A 22,703-nucleotide genomic window follows, 5' to 3' on the forward strand; every position below is an offset into this window, starting at 1 on the left:
AGCATCAGTTGCTCCTTATATCTCACTATACTATATGAGAACTGTGTTGCTATGCTTAGGGCAACAAGTGTTATAACTTCCATGTTATGTTTACTTTAATGGCTTGCAAGCTTGAAGATGTTGCTGCAGCTATCAAGAAAATGATAAGAAGTTTCAATATATAGAAACAAATATTTAAATCTTCAATCAGCTTGCTAGTGAGACAGCAACAAAATTGGTGTAGGTACGTTGTTTGGGTAATACACTAGATAAATTTACTCATTTCTTTAGTTTTAAATTGTGAAATGTATTAATGACATATTTCTTTGCTTTATTTATCAGTATGATGATGTACTGTATTTCTATTAAGACTTGGGAGAACATAGGTTTAAGTGTCCAGGAACAAAATGGAATTAATCTCATAATTATACAGTACATTGAGTGTTCTTATAAAGTCGTTTCCTAAAGTAAGGCATTATACAGGAACATAGCCCTTGTATTAAATGAGGTTTTATTGTATGAACAAATTTCAGTCATTTCAATAAAATGAAGATCACTGAAACTTGATCTTTTTCCCACTTTACATCAAAATACAGTAGGAAAGAGCATAAACTATGCATTCCTTCAATACAGTGCAGCTCACTTGCTACTTTAAAGGCTACAGTTATCTAAAGATCCAATTAATGAGCAAACTGGTCTTGTTACCTTCGGTGAACATGAAAAATATACCTTGTGAGAGAAGTGTACAATACAAATCCTCTACGTTAAAATTTTGCAAACATCTTTTAATAGGACAACATAATGGAGCTATCATTCTGTGCAATAATTTAACATCAATTAAAGTATACACTGTGAAATTCTTAAAAAATAGGATTTTTTTTAAATTTGCTTTTTATATGTACTATACAGGGATACGCTGAAAAATTAAAACCAATAGAAGTGAATTACCATATGTGAATAATAAATGAAAACTGAGATTAATAATGAATTTTATAATGAAATTCACATTAATGTAAAGGACCTATATAGTAGGGTCGGGATATATAGCAACTTTATATAGCGATTTTTTTATATTGCGGCTACCAAAATTGTCGACATTTTCCTATATATTATGATAATGTTTTTTATTTCGCGAGGGAAACGGGCAGGAAATATTTCAAATTTATCACGACTACCAAAATTATCAACATTTTCCAATATATAGCGATAAATTTATTTACAGTAGACTCACAACTTACATGGGGTTATGTTCCTGGGATCTCACATAAGTCAAAAACCGTATAAAGTATGAAACACTCCTAAAAATCCCCAAAAATACGAGTTGAAATTTTTTTATCTCGTGCAAAATATATGATGCCTATATATTCAGCAATGCAATGCAATTTATATTCTGCTAACTTTAGTCTGTGATATTTTATAAGATAAAAACTTTAAGCCTAAAACCACTTTCAATCTTGCCGGAAGTGGAGGGGGGCGGTGATGTATTATGACAGCTGGCGCCAGCCCCCAGCCAAGGTTACCTAATGGTATTTATTTATCTGTCATATAGGTGGAGTTTATGTTTTTCTCTTATAAAATGTCAATGAATTGTCTTAAGAAAATATAATTAACATTGCTGGAATTCTTGTAAGATAGTAATTAATTTGAATAAAAACATGCTATAGGGTAGTTCACAAGACAAAAATTTTTTTTTTAATAATTAGTACAATTTAGTACAACGGACTAAAATTTTTATCTCTTGTGCAAAATATATGATGTCTACATTCAAATTATTCGCTATCTTGCAAGGATAACAGCAAAGCAATTTATATTCTGGTAACTTTAGACTGTACCATTTTGTCAAGTTTAGTCACTTTTATTAGCCTCCAGAACCTAACCCTATTTTCCCCATTGATTACATGTAATTATAAATCGCGATTTAGTATACAGTATAGCGAACTTCCTTGGATCCTATCTTGCGATATATCCCTACACTACTGTATGTAAAAAAAATTATTTGACAGCTTTCGTAAACTAATTTTTTTTTCTTTTAGAATACATATGCTTGCTTCTTTCTGTACTGACTAGTAACACAAATAATTCATATTAATTACCAACAAGACTTCAGGGTTAACAGCAGAAACCTCCATATATTTTCCAAAAAGGAAAAAAAATCTGTTTAAACTACGAACTCAGAACTTGACATGGGTAAGCATAATTACTGTACAGGGGGTCCCCGGGTTACAAACGAGTTCCGTTCCTGAGGACGTTCTTAAGTTGGAAATGTGCGTAAGTCGGAACACATGCCCTATGTGCACTAAATCATAGCCCAAGTCCTTTATATATTTTGAATCACTTAATTTAAGAGAAAAGAATAAATTGAATGAGAAACATAGTAAAGGAAACTAAAAATAAATGTTTAACACTTACATTGAAACCTGGGTCTGGCTTGCATGTACAGATGTGCATTTGTAGGAGTGACAGAGGCTTTATTGGGATGATTAAACTGAAACTTTCTTCTTTTCGTCAAAAAATCTCTCTGTAGCATCGTAGATATTCAGTAATACCTCTATGAATCATGTTGAAATTTAAGCAATCCTTCTTCAATAAGCCTGAATCCATCTGCCATTTCTTTTTTAACGAATCCCTTTGGTTCTGGAGTTTCAGCTTCCTCTACAACCTCTGACAAAACTTGCTTCTCCAGTTCAATTAAGTCCTCATTGCTTAATTCTTCAGCATGAGACTCAAGCAACTGAATATCAAGCTGCAGTTGGTTCCCAAGGTCTGCCACTCTCTGTGTCGCTTCCTCAACATTATTTCAAAGCCCCTGAAATCATGGACAAACTGTGGGCAGTGTTTTTTCCAAACACCATTTGCCCTTATCTTGAATTGGTTAAACCAGCCCCTAATAGCAACAAAATATTCCCTCACTTTCACCACCACATGTAGCCTTCAAGGCAGTGTGCAAGTTTCTCGTTTTTCCTGAATCAGGGCTAGACTTACAAGCAAATCCTACTGATTTTGATCTTCCACCCATATCACTAACACTCTTTCCATTTCAATTAACAATCCACTTCTTTGTTTGTTATCACAGTTGAGTGCATTGGTGTATATCGTTTTACATATTCAAGAATTTTCTGTTTGTCTTTCAAAATTGTTCTGATCATTGACTGACTGAAGCCCAACACTTTACCAATCACTGAGGATGTTTTGCCTTTTTTCAGAATGTTTAATTTACACCAACTTTCACTTCCATTGTAATTGTTTTCCTTTTCTTGGATGCACTACTATCACTTGCATCAGGTTTGCATTTGGGAGCCATGATGAGGTCAAGAAAAGATATAAGCAAAAAACAACAGTTTGTACTTGATCACACACGTTAATGCGGTGAGGGTAAAGCATATGGATGCTCCCTCAAGGCGAGTGGCTGGGTGACGCATTACTCCTCACGCACCGCTGCTTCGCCACGCAAACTAGTTCTCGTAAGTTAATACTACGAACCAGTTGTACCTATGTCGGATTCTTAAAACTATTAACCTTTTGGGACCTCGTTCGTATCAGCGGGTGTTCGTAAGTCGGGGTCCTCCTGTCCTAAGGTTTTTCTATACAGTTAAAACCAAAGTAAATACTTTACGTACTGTATTGAATCCACTTTTATGGTGTGTTAATAAGTGACAACAGTAACTTTCTGGGATGAGACAATTAAGGACAAACAATCATGAAGCTCTGGAAGTATTACAAACTAATAAAGAAGCCTTATTTCATACATTCCAATTCCACTTCTTGAATACAGAGTATGTTTTGAAACTATTGCCTCTGTGAAAATTTTCAGATACAGTACTAATAACATAATTCAACCAACCTGCATTAAGCAAGGGAGGACCTCCTGGATACTGAACCCGTTTCATGCAGACATGCCACCTGTTATGTTTAAAAAATGTTGTACAGTACAGAGTACTTGAAATTCAGATGATCCACATTGAATAGATAAAATAATAAATGACTGAATTAAAATAATTTGACTGTATATGTATATGACTTCCTTCCTTCCTATTTTAGCATTAGCATTAGCATAAAATTTAGACTATGAAAGAGATATTATGATATTCCTTATATATCTTCTATCGTTACACCAAAACAGATTTATCAAACCTGTTTCTGTACTAATACACACACACACACACACACACACACACATGACCTGGAACTAAGGATATAATCAAGCTTTTCTTTTAAGTGAGGTACGAAGATCTGTTCCATTTGTGCACATACAATTAGAGGCTATAACACTATAAATACATGACAAATGCAAAATTAAAATCTGCATTATCATTATATTATCATTACATAAATTTTCATGAACAAACTTAACAAAAAACAATAAATACATTTAAATATCAGGAAACCCTTCAAGAACATGTATCTGTCTTGACAATAAAGCAAGACACAGGACACATGGAAAAGAGTATTTAATATAACAAATCCAATGCTGTGCTACTAGTAAAAAAAAGTGAGTGTGTGTGTACACGCTGTAATGGAACTACTCACAACTAGATATGATCAGCCTGAGGGATACAATATTAATCAAGGAAAGTTTCTTAACCAAAATGTTGGTGACAATAACAGTAGTAAATACATAGAGTTAGAATATTACCACAAAGTTAATCATTTTAGTGTCTTGCTATGCATCAACCTTGTCCTGGTCAGTAAACCTATTATACAGTACAGTACAGTATAAGCAACACATCTCCAAACAATCAAGTTTCAGCAACAGCATTACAAGCTAAAGAACAACTATAAAAATCTTCTAATATTCTCTCATTGGAATTTGAATACAAAAGTTACTCAAGAATTTGGAGTACTGCATTCTTTAAGTTTTCAATTGTTTTCCATTTTCAAAAGGTGTTAGAACCAGGGCAATCAAAACAACATGCTAACTGCATCATCAACTAATAACCTCACGCCAATACTGTGCACCTAACTTCATCAAGTACAGTAAATTTTTTTCTTCACAATGCATCAGACCATCCACAACACACGCTGTGGTAAATACAGTAGTCACATGATGATACGCAACATACAACAAAATAAGTATATCAGCCATATACAGGTACAGTACTGTACATAAGAACTCAATTTATGGGAGATTACAATATGGAAAAGCCTTCTGTATGCCAAATTTGAGAAAACTGAACTTAACTTCTTATGAGAAATTAAATGATGCAGTGTTAGACCTCAAAAACATGCTATCACTTCCACTCAAAAGCATGCTACAGGGTAACACCTTTTTGGAAAAAAAAAGAAAAAAGTAAAAAAAAAAAGATCTAAGGACAGAATAAAATTTCTTGCCACGGTTAGAAGCCACTCACTATCTTAGTAGTCAGGGAAGATACTACAAAAAATGTGTACAGTACACATCCCCATGTGTACTGTACACATTTTTTGTGTACCAAATTCACTGATAATTTGAGTAGGATACTTTTACCATTTACAAGATCACAACTCAAGTTATAAAAAGCAGTAAGTCACATACGGTATTTAAATTTCTTGGCAAAAATTTTATTAGGTAATGAATATATGAACTACAGTCACACATTCTTTTATGATGAATAACGAATTACCCCAAAAAATATACTTAAAAAAATCAAACAAGGCAATGAAAGTTTGAAGTCATCATCTACTTTTAGTGCGGTAGATATTTTATGGAAATTTTCATCTAGTCACTGTTGATTTTGAGATGTGTAAAACACTCTTTGTAGATTCAGGGTAATCTTATTGCCTATACAGTAAAGTACTTTTTTTTCCATGACAAGAAAAACTAGTTTTAGCATAATAATAAAAATTTACATGTTCTTATTAATTTACCATAATGGTACTCACAGATACAGTGTTGTGGCAAAGTGGAGTTTGCATTTGGGAAGAGTTTTGATCGATTAAACTTTCCTTTGACCCATAATGTGTCACCACTGTTTTAAAATGGCATGAAGGCATTGTCACTGGAGCATCACCACTATAAAAATGCCACTGTATTTATGAATGTCCTGTGTTGCTCACGAGTGACAACAGCTTACAGCCAACAAGCTGTCCACCCCCTCCGCACTGCCAGGGAAGTTTCTAGGGGGTCAAAATAGTTTTCTTACTTCTTTTTATTGTTTTATCATTTATAAAAATAAAAAAATATTTTTGGAAAGTTGATTTCTCTCGATTTACCCCTGTGCGCTCCCAGCGGCACCCTAACCCGTGGCTTAAGGGTTATTTTTTTTATCTATCAAATAGTTTCCCATGAGTATGTGAGAACTAATGAGAAGAAAGAAATAAAATATTTATAAATGCAAAGTTGAGAAAAATAATTTTACTCTCTTATTTGGCTTCCTTGCATGAAAGGCCCAGGGAAAATCCCTGAGACCACACACACACACATTGATGTGTAGCAGTAAGTTTAAAGCCCAGAATGCAAAATTATGCAATTTTTTGGTATTTTGACAACAAAATACACCATTAAGCCAAAAAATAAAAAAAGATCGTTTTTTTTACCTGACAGGACGACCTTTTCCAGAACTCGTGGATGCATTACGGGTCAATGAAAACCACTCTTCTCTCTCCTATTTATAATATCAATAAAGTTAAAGGTCAACTCCAATTCCATTGGTACTTTCCATAAAATGGATAAAAAGGCCACTGACATGCTTATGAGATGAGAAGTGATAAAGAACCTGAAAATATTTGCAGCAGAAATGAAGAAAGCCTACCACAACCTCCATCAGGATGTATTAGAATGGATGACTCAATACCGACTGCAAAAGAAGCACAACATACCATTTCACTATGCAACATAAAAACGAAAAAAACACACCAACACACACACCTCGTATGTTGGAGTGGCTTATGAACTCACTGGACCTAAAACTGATAAAGAATGTATATTATCAAATGAAACGAAAGCTGTTAACATTGAACAAATCATCAGTACTTTGCTCAAACACATCTGGACAGTGAATAAGGGTTGCGATTATTTCCAAACGCTTGCTGGATCCATGCCAAATTTACTGGTGTTAAAATCAGGGAAACATAACAATGTTAAATAGTGTAACATAAAAATTTGCAATCATTTTGTTTATCATTAATTTGTATTTTTGTTATAAGTCAAAAAGATTACAGGATCAATATTTTTTTTAGACACTGCAAGTGTAATTGTATTAGTGACAATTAGATCATTGTTACCTGTGATATGCAGGGGGTAATAGTGATTGCGCTGAGATTACATCATAGACAACTGTGCTATGATTGCTCTCTTAACATTATTAAACTGTGCAAGTACACTATAAACAGTATTTGTTAATGTGTCACAGTAATGTGTGTGTATTCACTGTGCCACAACAAACTCAGAAATCTTCTTGGCATAAAGACTAAATGCAATAGTGCTGTCTGGTGCAGTGAGTGCCTCATCCACCTACTAATACTTTTACAGCTTTGGTAAGTGCAATACAGCAGTTAGTGTGTTTTGTATTTGCATATACTGTACAGTAAGAAGCTTCTAAGTTGAATTTCAGCAAGTTAGAAACTCCCATAAGTTGGATGAGCTCCGGCTTGAGGGGAGAGGGTCATGTAGAGCAGCAATTAGATGAAGTGGCAGTTCCTGCATGTTTGCTGTCTTGACCACTGCTGAGCTGTGCACACTCTGTTTTGTTTGTATTTAGTGCTTCTCTAGTGTATTCATGGCCTCTAAAGCAAATAAAGGCAAAGCAACACCACAGAAAACCAGTGGGAGAATATGAGTGGTGCTCAAAACTCTAACAAATGAAGACTAACTGAAGATACATAACAATTGATGCTGGGGTCTACATAAACATTATCTGTGAGGAGTTTGGGCTGAAGCAGAGTACTTTTTAAAACATCATCTAAATTTAAGTGCATACTACTGTAAAAATGAATGTAACTATACATAGAGTGTAATTTAATATAAGTGAATATTTTTATTTAAGTGTAAGCAGCCCCTCATCATCTTCCACCTCAAGATTTATCTGCTACAATAAAAGTAAGTGCAGTCAGTGTAATTGTATACTGTTTTGTTTTGGGAAGGAATTTTTTCAGCAAAATGATGATTGAAAGCACCTGGGGGGAGGTTGCACATATGTTGGAAGTCTAGATAAGTTGGATTGCCTTGAGCCCTCTATCGTCAGACTTAGAGGAGTCTTACTGTACAGACAAATGATTAAATCACGTTTTCAATTATATTGGGTCCAAATCTATGATAAATTCTATTTTTTAGCACATCAACCGAGGCTTTATAAATATATACTGTATATATATATTTTAGGTCTAACTCAGAGTTTGGGACAACATAGGAGTCAAAGAAAAATTCGCTTAGTTGAAATATTCTGAATAGTAATTGTTGTGCATTAGAGATAATTTACTGTACAGTATTACCATTATTCAAATAGCCGTTCTATTTTTATCTATGTACTGAACTGTATTGTATTACAACTGTCCAACAAATGAAGCCTAAAAGAAAAAAGTGATTTGTCATTTCCTCTGGATACATCACACATGGGTGGTGATGTTTCCTTCTGCTTGTGTTTATTCATTAAACTTTACAAAATAATTTGCTGTTTTCAAGATTTTATTTTGGCATGAAAACCCAATATTAGTACAGTTTCAGGTGTGAAAACTATGGGTGGAATGTGGGAAAGTCATTCTCCCTTGGAATTGTCCTTTAATTTTCCCGAGTCATATTATTATCTAAAGCGTATTTATGAAAATTAATATAATTTTGCAGAGCCTCCTACTGAAACACTTTAAATGTATAAACATTAATATTTAAATAAGAGTAATTTACCTCATTTACAATTAGTTATTAACAATGTAATTTTGTCTATAAATATTATAACAAAATTTTTATTAATTTGTCCGTCTTGGATCTTGAAAATGTTCACCCAGTTCTTCAGCCATTCACTTGTTTTCCAAAAGCCTACTGATATGACATATCATCACTGACTTGAGAAAGATCATTTGAAGAATGATATGGGAAAGAAGACCTCTTCATGAAACACTTAAAGAGGAATAACACATGACTGATGATAACATAATGTAATTCCTTTGTAATCTTATACACACTAGAATGAACTCCAAGCCCCTGTATACTATTTAAGTCTTTTTGTCTACAATAACAAATATTACAGATGTACACATGTGTCAGCAGGCCAGCCTTCTAGTTACACATATTCTTATCAACACTCTTTCCCATAAGCAGTTGATCATAAGATAACAAGACAACTGTTCACAGCTTGTAAACTTATAGAATTGTCTTCAATATTTTACAATAAAATTTCAAGTCTTTAATTTATCAGAAATCAATGATAATTTATCAAAATCAGAAATTAGGTGACATACAATAAATAACAGGCTGAATAATAATAGTTTCTGAATAACTGTCTATTCAGCAAAAGATTACAGTGTAGATAGATATACAAATAAATATATTTAAATTAATTTTCAGAAAACTTGTAACTTACAGCAATAATTAACTTATTAAAAATTTGCACTTGTAAAATTATAAAGATCATAAATAATGGTAAACAAAAAATACAACTGCTTAATGCTCCCCAAACAGAAAACCCCTCACATTTGTCCTTTAATCCCAAATGTGACCTTGATCTTCATGTCTGGGACCTAGGAACATTTTAAAACTTTGTCTTATTGACAAAAGATGTTCTGTTAATTATGGTAAGATTCCCCTCCTGGTTCAAAAATTATAGAACAGCCATGAAATATGGGAAGGACGGTCAGAAAGAGTAGCCTATTAAATTCAAGTAGATATCATAACTTTTCAGTAACAATGTTTTCTCATCAGGTCGGGCATACTCTTTGATAAGGCATGGAAATTTTTTATCAGTACTGTACTGTTTTATAGGGCCTTTATAATACAGTATGTAAAAGACTTGCATATATCAAAATTAGCATAATATACCATAATGGGGGAACCTCCACTGAGCTGATCCAGAAACCAGGGTTTAAAAATAACATTATCAGAGTTAATAGTGGTCCATGAATTCTGTATATATGCTTCTGGTTAATGCTTGAATCTCATATTGATAATAATTTTATTTTCACACACACACACACACACACACATTATATATATATATATATATATATATATATATATATATATATATATATATATATATATATATATATATATATATATATATATATATATATATATATATATATATATATATAAATATATATATAAACAAACAAACAAACAAGTACTTCACTAACTATCTCTTGTGTACAGCTCATGTACCTTTCCCACATCATACTGGCAGCTTCTAAGAGACTTGAATTCTTCAACAACGAGAATCCAAGTATTCTAAATCTTTGTATTGGACTCTTACCGCTCAGTAGACTATTGTACATTCCAGGTGTCATGTTATCCATATGCGAGGCATTCATGTATAAATTTTACAGTCCAGACCTGAAATACATTCAGAACTGTCCACGATGCTGCCCAGAACCTGAAAAAAAAGAAAAAAGATTGAAGTGCATATACAGAGTATATACATACATACATACATACATATGTACATACATACAAACATATATACATACATACCGTATATACTCGTCTATAACCCCCCTTCGTATATAGGTCGACCCCGATTTTTTGACCAAGAAATCGTTAATTTATGATATTCCTCGTTTATAGGTCGACCCAAGTTTTTGAGGGTAAAGGAACAACAAAACCTTCAGAAAAACACTACGTCCTATAAACTTGTTTACCATTTATTATTACGACACTTTACACTGAAACGCGGGTAGTTTCAACAAAAATATTGTATATTTCCATTCAAGTCAATTAGGAGGGAATATTATTGTAATACAACAGTTTTTTAACTAAACCATTCGAAAAGTGATTACGGTAACATCTTTTGAACGAAAGAAAGCGCAAGTCATTGTTTTCGTCACGATTTTATCCCACTTTCCACTGTAATACGTACGTCATTTCAGCAAAAAATATTACATTTCCGTGAATGTAGTATATCAAGCACAGTATGAATAGAATATCATTGTAATATAACAGAATTTTAACCGAAAACTATTAAAAAAACGAATAACATCTCAAGAACATCGGAAGCTTAGGTAAAGTCTTTTGTTTTCGTCATGTATTTTATCCTATTTTACATTGAAATACATCACGTTTCAGCAAAACTACTATTTATTTCCGAGAATATATTCATTCAGGCGCAGTTTAGGTAAAATATACGTGTGATGTAATAGTTTTTTAACTGAAAACGATTCGAAAAACACGTACCCTCTAGCCCTGTTCAAGGAGAGGACTGGGAGAAGCTGTGTGGTGCTGCAGACGATGACAAAGAAAATGATTTTGATGGATTTTAATGAAAATATTCAGAAATATGGTATCGTAATATTTATTCAAGTCAATTAGGATATTATTGTAATACAATACAACAGTTTTTTTAACTAAACCATTCGAAAAGTGATTACGGTAACATCTTTTGAACGAAACAAAGCGAAAGTCATTGTTTTCATCACAATTTTATCCCACTTTCCACTGTAATACGGACGTAATTTCAGCAAAAAATATTACATTTCCGTGAAGGTATTATATCAACCACAGTATGAATAGAATATCACTAATATAACAGTATTTTAACCGAAAACTATTAAAAATACGAGTAACATATCTTGAACATCGGAAGGTTAGGTAAAGTCTTTTGTTTTCTGCATGTAGTTTATCCTAATTTACATTGAAATACATCACGTTTCAGCAAAACTACTATTTATTTCTGAGAATATGGAAATGTAATGTTTTTGCTGAAATGACGTACGTATTACAGTGGAAAGTGGGATAAAATCGTGACAAAAACAATGACTCGCTTTCTTTCGTTCAAAAGATGTTACTGTAATCGCCTTTCGAATGGTTTTCAGTTAAAAACTGTTATATTACAATAATATTCTATCCTAATTCACTTGTGATGCAAAAGTTTTTTAACTGAAAACGATTCGAAAAACACGTGTACCGTCTAGCTGATACGGCAGAGCCCTGGTCGTGGAGGCTTTGTGTTTGCATCGGCCCTTCTTAAGCAGCTTTTAATTTTAGCGTACGTTGAAATTGTGTTTACCGGTGTATTCTTATTTTCTTGCTTCTTATTTTCCAGAAATATGACAAGTTTTTATATAATACAATGTTACGGTACTTTTAATTTACAAGTATTCATTTTTAAAAATACAGAAGACACCAAACAAATACTAGTACGGATATTTGCGTGACTCTCCCGCCAAAAAAGACCAAACAGCTGGTACTCTCTCCCTCAGCCCTACCAAAAATAGCCCAACATCTTTCTTGTTTATTCTCTTCCAATTTCTCACTTTAACTGGTATTTTTTACTTCATATTGCCTACATCAGATAAACTACAGTAATTGAGGTTAGATATTGTTATAAATTTGATTACCGGGTCCTGGCAGGTACCGTTAGAACCACCTGACCCTACCAACAGTGTTGCAAGTCAGACAGCATTTTTTTTTTTTACATTTTTGGTGTCTCCATTTGTTAATTTTTTTTCTGTGGGGTTTGCACAATAGTATACTGTTTTACCTACAGTATTGTAAAACGATTTGGGAAAAGAAATACTCGGTAACTTAAAATTTTAAAAGGAAAATTTTGAAACTGGCAACTGTGTGTAGATGACCTGACTCACATCATATTGATGTTTCAAATTTAATTAACAAAAATTTATGTATCTATAAATAAACTTTTAAAAATGAATACTTTATGTTTTACATACTCCTGTGCATACCATACCATGCATTTGGCTACTTTGGGCTTGCTATGATGACGCAAGAGATCTGCCCTGGCAACTGTACCGACACTCACAGCGGGTGGTGCGTTGGTGCGTCGTTTCCATTGTTTACTGGTAGTTACTGGTAAATATTTTTCAACCTAACGAAACTATTACCCGTATAGAGGTCGACCCCCAACTTTTTGCCCAAAAATTTGGTCTTAAGAACTCGTGCTATACACGGGTATATACGGTACATACGGGAGAGTGAGACGAGTAAAACATCATATTTTAACTATATCACACAAAACATAAAAACATTCTGTTGATGTCTTAAATTTGTGAATAACCTCAATTTTTTCCTTAACACATCAATGCATCAATGAACTGTGATTACACAAAGTCTGTGATTAAACATTTATTGTCAAACACATTTAATTGTAAAACCATTTTATTCAAAATATGAAATGAAGTTTTATAGTTCTAGCAATACTGTAACCTGGTTATACAGTACTGTACAGTATTAGAAAACCAGGAAAGATCAAGACTAACCTGGTTGTGAGGATGAAGAGTAGGAGTCCATTGTCTTTCCCATCTGAGTCATTAGCTTAAGCATTTCACTGTTTGACACTCCAGCTAAGTAACCACCCGCATTTAGCTGCAATGAAACGTATAAAATGAAACAAAAATAAAAATGAAATAAAGTCAATTAACAAAAGGCATTACATGATCATAAAAGTATTCCATTTAAAATATATACTTCACACTGCTTTTTATAAAGACCTTGATGGAATATTATGGGGGTCAATAAGGATGAATTCTATGACCTGAAGTTATGATGCAAAGGAGTATCAAGCACCTAGCTTTAATCACAGCCATTAAATCAACTAACCTGCTGCCAGAGTTCCTGCTGTTGATGAGGTGTAAGTTGATTTGACTGATGATGCTGCTGTAGTTGTTTATAGGCATTCAGTTGTTGGTCTGGAGTCATACTGCTGTACAGTGACTGACTTACTGAGGCTGAATATGGGTCCAACCTTAAAATAAAAGTAACATTATGAATTATACATATGGTAATTTTTAATAAATTTTTACTGCTCAACATAAAACAAAATTGATTTTTCTTTGTTTAATCTCTTCAAAATTTGTTAAAAAACTTCCATAGCCTCATGTGTGTCCAAGGAGACTTGTAACTTTCATCCAATATGTCAAGTGGCTACAACCCAATCTAACTCACAATATTAATGGGTCCATCTAAACTACACAATAACCATAGTACAACTCACCCAGAGAAGGATCTGAGAGGTGAGGTTTATCACTTAAGGCTGAAAATTAAATGAGTTTTGGTGCTACAATAACTCTTGCATGTATAGTACATTTCTCATCTATCGTAAGGCATACTATAGTGCATTTTTTCCCAGCTGAGAAAGATGCCCTGCCCCCTTCTCAAAATTTACAGCTGATTGGCTGTTACAAACCTGTCCAATTTCGTCCTGAAATAATGATGTATTTCTAAATGATTTATTCATAATCGTTGGGATGACCGTTTCTGACGAGAAAGATATTTAGCTAAATTATATAAAGATGCATAAAAGATGAGCGATGCAGCACAATAGGTAAAAACCATCTTAATGGCATTGTGCTTGCCTATAGTCATCGTGATATACCAATTGATCCAACCTACATAAAATGGGAAAGTTGAACTAATTGTTTTGTTAGTATCGGCCATCAAGGTCATGGGTTAGTCTCAAGTGCAGCCTACAGGTCCCTTTGGACTGATGTGAGGCTATAAAACATACAAGAGATGATAATAAATTAATATACTGTACAGTATTTTAGATTTTTGCAAGGTTTGGTGAACCCGTTCCATCCCCATTTATTTTGGAACTGAGAAAATTGGAGAAGTACACAGATAAAATTTGTAAAAATGCGGTCGTTAAACTTAACAAGTTAAATCTGCAAAGGTAGGATATTCATTGTTGAAAGAGATGAGATAAAATTAACATAAGTGCTATAATCTATAGGAGATAAAAGTTAATAAATAAAAACAAATACTGGCTGTATAGTACACTAAAAAATAATTATATTACATAAACATAAATTATGAATTTACAGCAAGAAATTTATGTGTTGGATTTGTACATACCTACGAGATCTTGTGGTGTTCCTATACTCAGCGAGGGAAGAAATATCAATATTTCAGAGGCAGAGTCATAAAAAAAATTTACAGTACAAAGGAATAAATAGGTAAATTTTTGATGGGATATTACTTTGAGTCACCAGAGGCAATATTAAAGGAAGATACTGTATTACCCTAAATATATAATCACAGTAATTGCTCACTTTAACATGGAAAATGTACTGTACCTATACTTCTAAAAAGGGTAGTGTTAAGCAATAATATTCTTGTAAGAAATAGTGTAATAAGTGGGGTTTGCATTCCAGCTCAGAATGTTTATAGCCTCTGTTTGCATAACGAATGAGAGTGAATCTGAATGTCAGTCTGCAACCTCCTTCACTCAAGATTTACATACAATACATACAAATAATATGATGTAAATATTAAAGTATGGGTGCATAAAATATTATTAATTATTAAGTAATGAATTATGTTAATGGAATAAATTTGTTATAACCCTATGTGGTTGTCTGGATTAATTACAAGGATGACAGAGGCAATGATTATTCAGTCATTCATCAGCATTCTCTTCCAATATCACTCAGTTTCATATATGTTAAATACCTCCTAAGGGGTGTATCTTCCTACTTCAATAATACTGGTAGGGAAACTTCACCAACCACTTGATGTTATGCAATTTATTACCTACACTTCAACTGTACAAACCATCAATGCCTTACAATAAATGGGTTAACTTCCCTTATAACTGGTTCATGAAGGGATGCACCGGAACTTACTTTATTAATAGAGCACGGACTTGAGGGTAGACTGTCATATTTTTAATAAATTTGTTTCAGATTATTTGTGAGAGTATTTTCCCATTACTGTATTATTTATTTGTATGTGTTTTTTGTGTGTGTCTACACACACACACACACACACACATTTGCAATACAGGTAAAATAAATAATTGTCCAAAGGGCAGTTCGCAGTCATTTTGAGAACCTAACCCCTGCGAATTTGGGGGCCACTGTATATGAAATATTGCATTTTCTGTAAGACATTTAAGCTCTTTAAATGTCATGTCTTTCCAGTTCTCATGTAACAGTGCTTTTACTACACCTTAACTCATATTACAGATAAAAATTAGTTACAAAAATAAGTAAATTTAAGCATAAAAAATAAAGTATGTTTCCAAACTATAAAAGTCTAACCTTGTTTTGGGCTGGCTCGAGGAGTGCTTGGATGATGAACTGGAGGAATATGAATGAGATGAAGTGGAAAGTTTAGGCTGGCTTGACGAATAACTTAATGAACTTGTTTTACTTGAAGTCGTCCCAAGACTAGCAGATCCACTGTGAGCCGGGATGTTATTTGTAGTACTAATTGTACTACTGCTGCTGCTTCCACTGCTTTTCTTGGAGACTGATGGCATTAACAAAGATAAGTCATGAATGTCTTGCAATAACCTCCACAGAGTTTGCATCGGAAGATGTCAGCCAAATACATCACTATACAGAAACTTTTAACCTCATTCTTATGGCATGCTGTGAGACCTTCAGTTAACATGTACTACTGCTGTCATACATGCATATGCTAGCTTGCCATTTGGTAAGGAAGGGGTTAAAACAGTTTTTATTAAAAGTTAAAATATCACTCTCCTCATTTTTAGAAACAAGCATAAAATTATAATGATACTTTACTTTCTATTAATACATCCTAGTGTAAGGCTTCTATACAATTTAGAACTTAGCAAAGCCTTACAAATACTGTACCTATTCTATATTCCTTATCTTTCCTTGCTCCTATATAATACATCAATATACCCTCTCTTCACTTGATATATTACATTATTGTGAAAGTTAAAAGTATCCACAGTTCTCATTATATATAAAATATTTCATCTGTTCAACTTCAAGCAAACTAAAATGATATTAATGATATACTGTACCAGCCTAAAGACTGTGGTAACTATCTAGCAGATGCTAAATTATGAGCACCTTCCACTAGACATGTGCAGGTAAAGAAATGATCTTAAAATTAAAAAAGATGATTCTTCCTGTACAGTACAGTATTGAAGTACTACTATCCAGAAAAACTGGTTTATTGTTCAATGACAATATTAAACCCAAACATTAGCCTTAGATTATATTCAGTTAGATTTAGTTATGAGGTTATGTTAGTTTCTTTATATCAATTGCTTAATTCCTGCTACAGGGTATTTTGAAATTTCATGCATATAAAGTTGAACACAATAAGAGAAGGGATAATAGATGTTAGCTGAATGGAGGAAGTGTTGTGTTTCAGATATCTGGAAGTGGATGTCAACAAATGGAACAATGAGAGATGAATTGAACCACAGAGTAGCAGGAGAAAATTTATTGGTGCATTAAGAAATTCAAGGACAGTATAAAAAAAAAAAAAAAAAAAAAAAATATATATATATATATATATATATATATATATATATATATATATATATATATATATATATATATATATATATATATATATATATATATATATATATATATATATATATATATATATATATATATATATATATATATATATATATATATATATATACAGTTGTACCCACTTAACACGGTCAATAGAACCCAGAGGGTCCCGTGTTAAGTGAAATCCGCGTTAAGTGAACAACAGAACATATGGGATTAATTCCAATAGAAACCGGCCCGACCCCCAAACTCCACTTTTTGAAGGCACATACCTATGTTGTAGTAAAAATAACATCTTAATTTTATGATGGTACATGCACACAATTAATACTTAAGAGAAATAGAGAAATACAGTCGCCAGTTAATGTCCATTCAAATAATGGACTCAACTCTCCCCCTCTCACACTACACTGCCGGCTCTTCCCTCTCTGAGAAATTTTTGGGGGAAAACCACTAAATTTTAATAAATAATACCTCAAACTAAAGTTAGGATAATACAATTGACATTGCTGGATTCCTTGTAAGACCAGGAATATTTTGAATATAAATGTCATATATTTTGCACAAAAGATAACATAGTTATCTAGAGAAAAATGTTATCTAAAATTTGTATGTTTAATGCAAAATATATGATGTTTATATTCAAAATGATCACCAAATTATAAGAATTCCAGCAATGTAAATTATATTCTGACCGGGTAATTTGTATGAATTTTATGAGCTAAAACAAATATCTTCAGTTAATAAAAAAAAAAAAAATTCTTCACGGGTAACAGATGGTCGGTCGGTCCCTCCCTCCCCCCCACCCCCCACCAACCGTCCCAAGGAGATGTGTGGGAAAACCAGAATACTTAACTTATTTGTAATAAATAATACCTCAAACTAAAGTTAGGATAATATAATTGACATTGCTGGATTCCTTGTAAGACCAGGAATATTTTGAATATAAATGTCATATATTTTGCACAAAAGATAACATAGTTACTCTGAGAAAAATTTTTATCTAAAATTTGTATGTCTAATGCAAAATATATGATGTTTATATTCAAAATGATCACCAAATTATAAGAATTCCAGCAATGTAAATTATATTCTGGCCGGGTAATTTGTATGAATTTTATGAGCTAAAACAGGCAGTCAGGCAGGGTGGGGCAAATCTAAAAATAGCGTCTCGAGCCGGACACTCACCGCGTATATGTGGAAAAAATCCGTGTTAAGTGAAAGTTCAGCTCTGGCGAGGCACCGCGTATATGATAAAACGCGTTAAGTATGAAACCGTTAGGCGGTAATATGTGTGTATATATATATATATATATATATATATATATATATATATATATATATATATATATATATATATATATATATATATATATATATATATATATATATATATATATATATATATATATATATTGACAAACTGTAAATCTAAAATCTGCATACTGGGCAGGATGTACAGTACAGTACGTACAGTCGGCCACAAGAATAAGTATACACCTGCGGTTCAGATATATATATATATATATATATATATATATATATATATATATATATATATATATATATATATATATATATATATATATATATATATATATATATATATATATACACTGAATATACTGTATACTGTACACAGTACAGAACATACATGTACAGTCGGCCACAGAGATAAGTATACACACTGTAGCTGTAAGGTCCGAAAACGGTCTGCTAACGTTGAAACTGAACATCCAGGCGCATGCTGAAACTCAGCTCCCCCACGTGTTATATTAACTATTTTGTGTTTCCCCTCCTTTATTCTTCTATTTACTCCTCTTACTTCCTTTACTAATCCAAACATCAGAAAACAAAAAGTAGGGTAAGAGAAAAAGTGGGGGAGAAGGAGGGAGCTGTACGATAACTGAAATCCCATTCGGCAACAAGTTTACTACCATTGGATACAATATATTACAGTACTTGTAATGTAAACACAAGACACTAGGAAAACATTCACAATAAATGTATTTATAACATATTTGTAGGAATAAAACATAAATTACAGGTCATTTTATGATTTTGTCTGTTCTGTTCAGGACAGTTACCAGATATTTTGTCTCAAATACGAACCGCAGGTGTATACTTATTCTTGTGGCCGACTGTACGTACTGTACTGTACATCCTGCCCAGTATGCAGATTTTAGATTTACAGTTTGTCAATATAACTTGACTGTGTTACAAAATATGAAAATATTCATCTGGTTAAATCCATGCCTTCAAAGGAAAGTGCCTAAAAATTCTAACATATTCTTTATGGGGAAATAATAACAAGAAATAATAACATCAATGGGTAAAAAATATATTTTGCTCTCAATACAGTACTGTACTGTCAAATTTCATGTTCATGAAAAAGAGCAGATGAATCAGAAAGAGAGAGAGAGAGGGGGGGGGATTGGAGTGATCCTGAAATTCTATTTTATAGTAGTGTGTAACCAAGTGGTTATTGTTACTGTGCTAGCCAATCTTGGGGGCTTGGCCATTGTACTGTGTTAATTAATCGAGTCTTATCAAATTATGTTGGCAAATCGGCCGTCAGTTTCTTAGATAATGTGACAACTTGAGATGTCAAATAAGGAACTGCTTACGCTATGACCTATCCATTGCTGTTGCCTTTTTCACAGTTACTTGCTGATGACCCTACCCTCTTATGGCATACACATTAGCCTTTGTCTGGGAATTTATTGGACTAATGAGTGATGTGGATAGCTGAGACTTCCAACACTCCTTATGGATATAATTACTGTATATGGTACTCCCAATTGACACTGTGGTCATGTCAAGTGACAGCCAATCTATATACAGTACATAATAGAGCTAAGTGTTTTTATGTCCAGCCACTACCCGGCATTGGTGGGTAGGTGAATGGAGGGGGTAACCTAATGTGCAAATATTGGTTGTAGGGAAAAGAGATGAAGCATTTAGCTGAATGTATGAATGTATGTGTAGGCCCTTCAGCTAGTGAGTGGTAAGATTACAAGTTACAGTCTGCTTAGATTAATGTTGAGGATTAATTTAAGGGAATATGACAAAAATGAATGTTCATCCTCCCAGTAATACTGTAAATCTATTTTCAGTTTCAATTTCATATTTCATCAATGCCTCTGGTTTGAGTTTGCCTAAATCCCATTTGAATTTGTCCACAGTTGTTGTTGTTGTTGTTGTTGTTGTTGTTTTTAAAGCCTCACTAAACTCATTAATGTGATCTGCCCCTGGATAGGTCTTGGTTTGGGTTATTGAATTCCTGATTTTTTTTCTAAATTAAAATGTAATCTATTTGATACCTGACAAGATTACTGGATATCTACACTGTCCTGGGTTGAGATCCACATACAGCGACGCCTAGGGTGTTGTTCAAAACCATGCATTTGCATTTTTTTTTTTTACAAAATCAATTAATATATATCCTCTCTCATTTCTATTACCCAACCCATGTGGTTTTACTTATGCTTCTTCCCCTTTCCCAACCTTTGTGTTAAAATCACCCATTATAATCAGACATTCATTAAACTTTATGGCATCTTTTGCTTTCTTTAAATCTTCATAAAATTTTTCTAAGACTTTATCCTCACTATCATTTGATGGTGCATAAACCTATATTATTATTATTGAGTCCGTGTGTTTAGCATTAAACTTCACTAACAAAACTCTATCTGAAACTGCCCAATATCTCATTACACAATTGATCAACTTCTGGTTAATTAACAAAAATACCAACACCTCTCATACTTTTCACCACCTGAATATGTGAAGTAAAAGACTTCACCAGTAATGCTCTTTGAACCTGTCCATCTTACTTCACTTAATCCCAGAATGTCCCACTGCAGTTTTTTATTTCCCTACAAATATTTGCATACATACCAGCATACATATCTTGATTTAGTGTTTGTTCACTCTTAATCTTTCTTTAGTGTTAAATGTCCAAGGCTTTGTTTTGCTTGGACAGTGTGCCCGCAAGCACGGAAGGTAAATAAGGTTGGACCTTTCGGTGATAATGATCCAACAGGAAAGCCCGAAAATCGTTTATTGTGTCTGTCCGTGGTTGTTCAAGGGCAAGAGATGAAGTAATAAGAATGGATGTCCCAAATCTTTTCTCATCAGAAGACTAATTAAAGGGGGTAGAAAATGTTGTGAATGAACTCTGGGGTCTAGAGATTACTCATATGGAAGCATATAAAAATCCCCCTGGTATACATGGAGAAGTGGATTTTGTATACTCGACTGCTTAAAACCTCATTGGGGATTGTCCTATGAGCAGCCTACATCGCGGACAGCTAAAAGCTATCCTGTAAACACTAGTCAACACATATTCAAGAATACCGTCCAGCCAATGAATCACAGATGTCAGTGGTAACATCAATCACTTTTAGCATGCTGACATAAATTCAGAGTGAGTCTAATATGTAAACAAACCTTATGAAACAATGTTACAAAAAAATAACAGTCTCATATTAGTGATGTGGTATGGTCCTAGACAATTATCCCTAAAGTGTAATAAAGGAGCACTCACTTAGCTTTTGCCAAAGTAAGCAAAGCAGGTATAATCAATCTCAATGGCTGTCAGCTAGACTGAAACAAAATGGCAAACTGGCCTTGAAATCAAGACTGTAGCCAGAAACTACTGACTAGGTTACTCAGGTCTAATTAGACCTCCATCCTGTTGAGGGCAACCTTTACTAACTTCATCTTTCAAGAATGATGTCAAATGAGGTCACAGTGTGAGGGACAACTCACTAGAACTTTAAGTAATTGGAGCTGCCTGACAAGGGATGTCAAGCAAGAAAAAGAGGGTTCATATGTTCATTTTTTTTAACAGCCGAAAGTCCCTTACCTATTTACAATCTTGCCTTCACGGAAAAACTTAATGTTATACTCATCTGATAAGCATAAACCATAAATGGCAGTGACTCCTTTCTACATTCTTACCTGAGTAAATACAACATAACAGCTTTTACTTTGATGTGACCCAGTTTGTGTTTCCATGCTACTGGCGTGGTGTGAAAACGTGAAAACTTTCAACAAATACTTTCCCTTGTATACAGTACAGTATTGTAGTAGTAATCATCTTGTCCTCCTCTCAACCACACTTATTAATCTTGATTCATACCTGATGTACTGTAGGTCCCAATAGAAGAGGTGGCTAGTGCAGCAGGACTATGATAAACTGATGTAGCTGCCGATGTCTTTTTGTGGGTAATACTGCTCACACTGAGGCCGTGCATCATCCTCAGGTTAGCCAATGGATCGACTGATGAAACTATTAAAGGAAGGATGACATAAATAGGTTCACACAACATTCTACTGAAATTACTTTGTCA

The 22,703-nt window shown here is 33.4% G+C and overlaps 1 protein-coding gene across 7 annotated transcripts in view; it reads right to left on the bottom strand.

Annotated features, from left to right (window-relative positions):
* Positions 1-10,200: 10,200 nt before the first annotated feature.
* The window catches only part of LOC121867534 (ubinuclein-1-like), a 61,083-nt gene continuing 48,580 nt past the window's right edge, over positions 10,201-22,703 (bottom strand). For 4 of the 7 annotated variants that reach the window (XM_042367527.1, XM_042367529.1, XM_042367526.1 and 1 more), the window contains 6 exons: positions 22,493-22,642; positions 16,099-16,309; positions 14,912-14,932; positions 13,658-13,802; positions 13,318-13,423; positions 10,203-10,478 (listed from right to left, as the gene is read on the bottom strand). In XM_042367527.1, the coding sequence (XP_042223461.1) occupies positions 10,450-10,478; positions 13,318-13,423; positions 13,658-13,802; positions 14,912-14,932; positions 16,099-16,309; positions 22,493-22,642 (662 nt within the window). In that variant the 3' untranslated portion in view covers positions 10,203-10,449. Of the gene's footprint in view, positions 10,479-13,317; positions 13,424-13,657; positions 13,803-14,911; positions 14,933-16,098; positions 16,310-22,492; positions 22,643-22,703 lie in introns of all 7 variants that reach the window. The other 3 variants (XM_042367528.1, XM_042367530.1, XM_042367525.1) reach the window with 3 other exon arrangements.

This window comes from Homarus americanus, unplaced genomic scaffold (assembly GCF_018991925.1).
Source record: "Homarus americanus isolate GMGI-L3 unplaced genomic scaffold, GMGI_Hamer_2.0 scaffold23598, whole genome shotgun sequence".
Classification (NCBI taxonomy): domain Eukaryota; kingdom Metazoa; phylum Arthropoda; class Malacostraca; order Decapoda; family Nephropidae; genus Homarus; species Homarus americanus.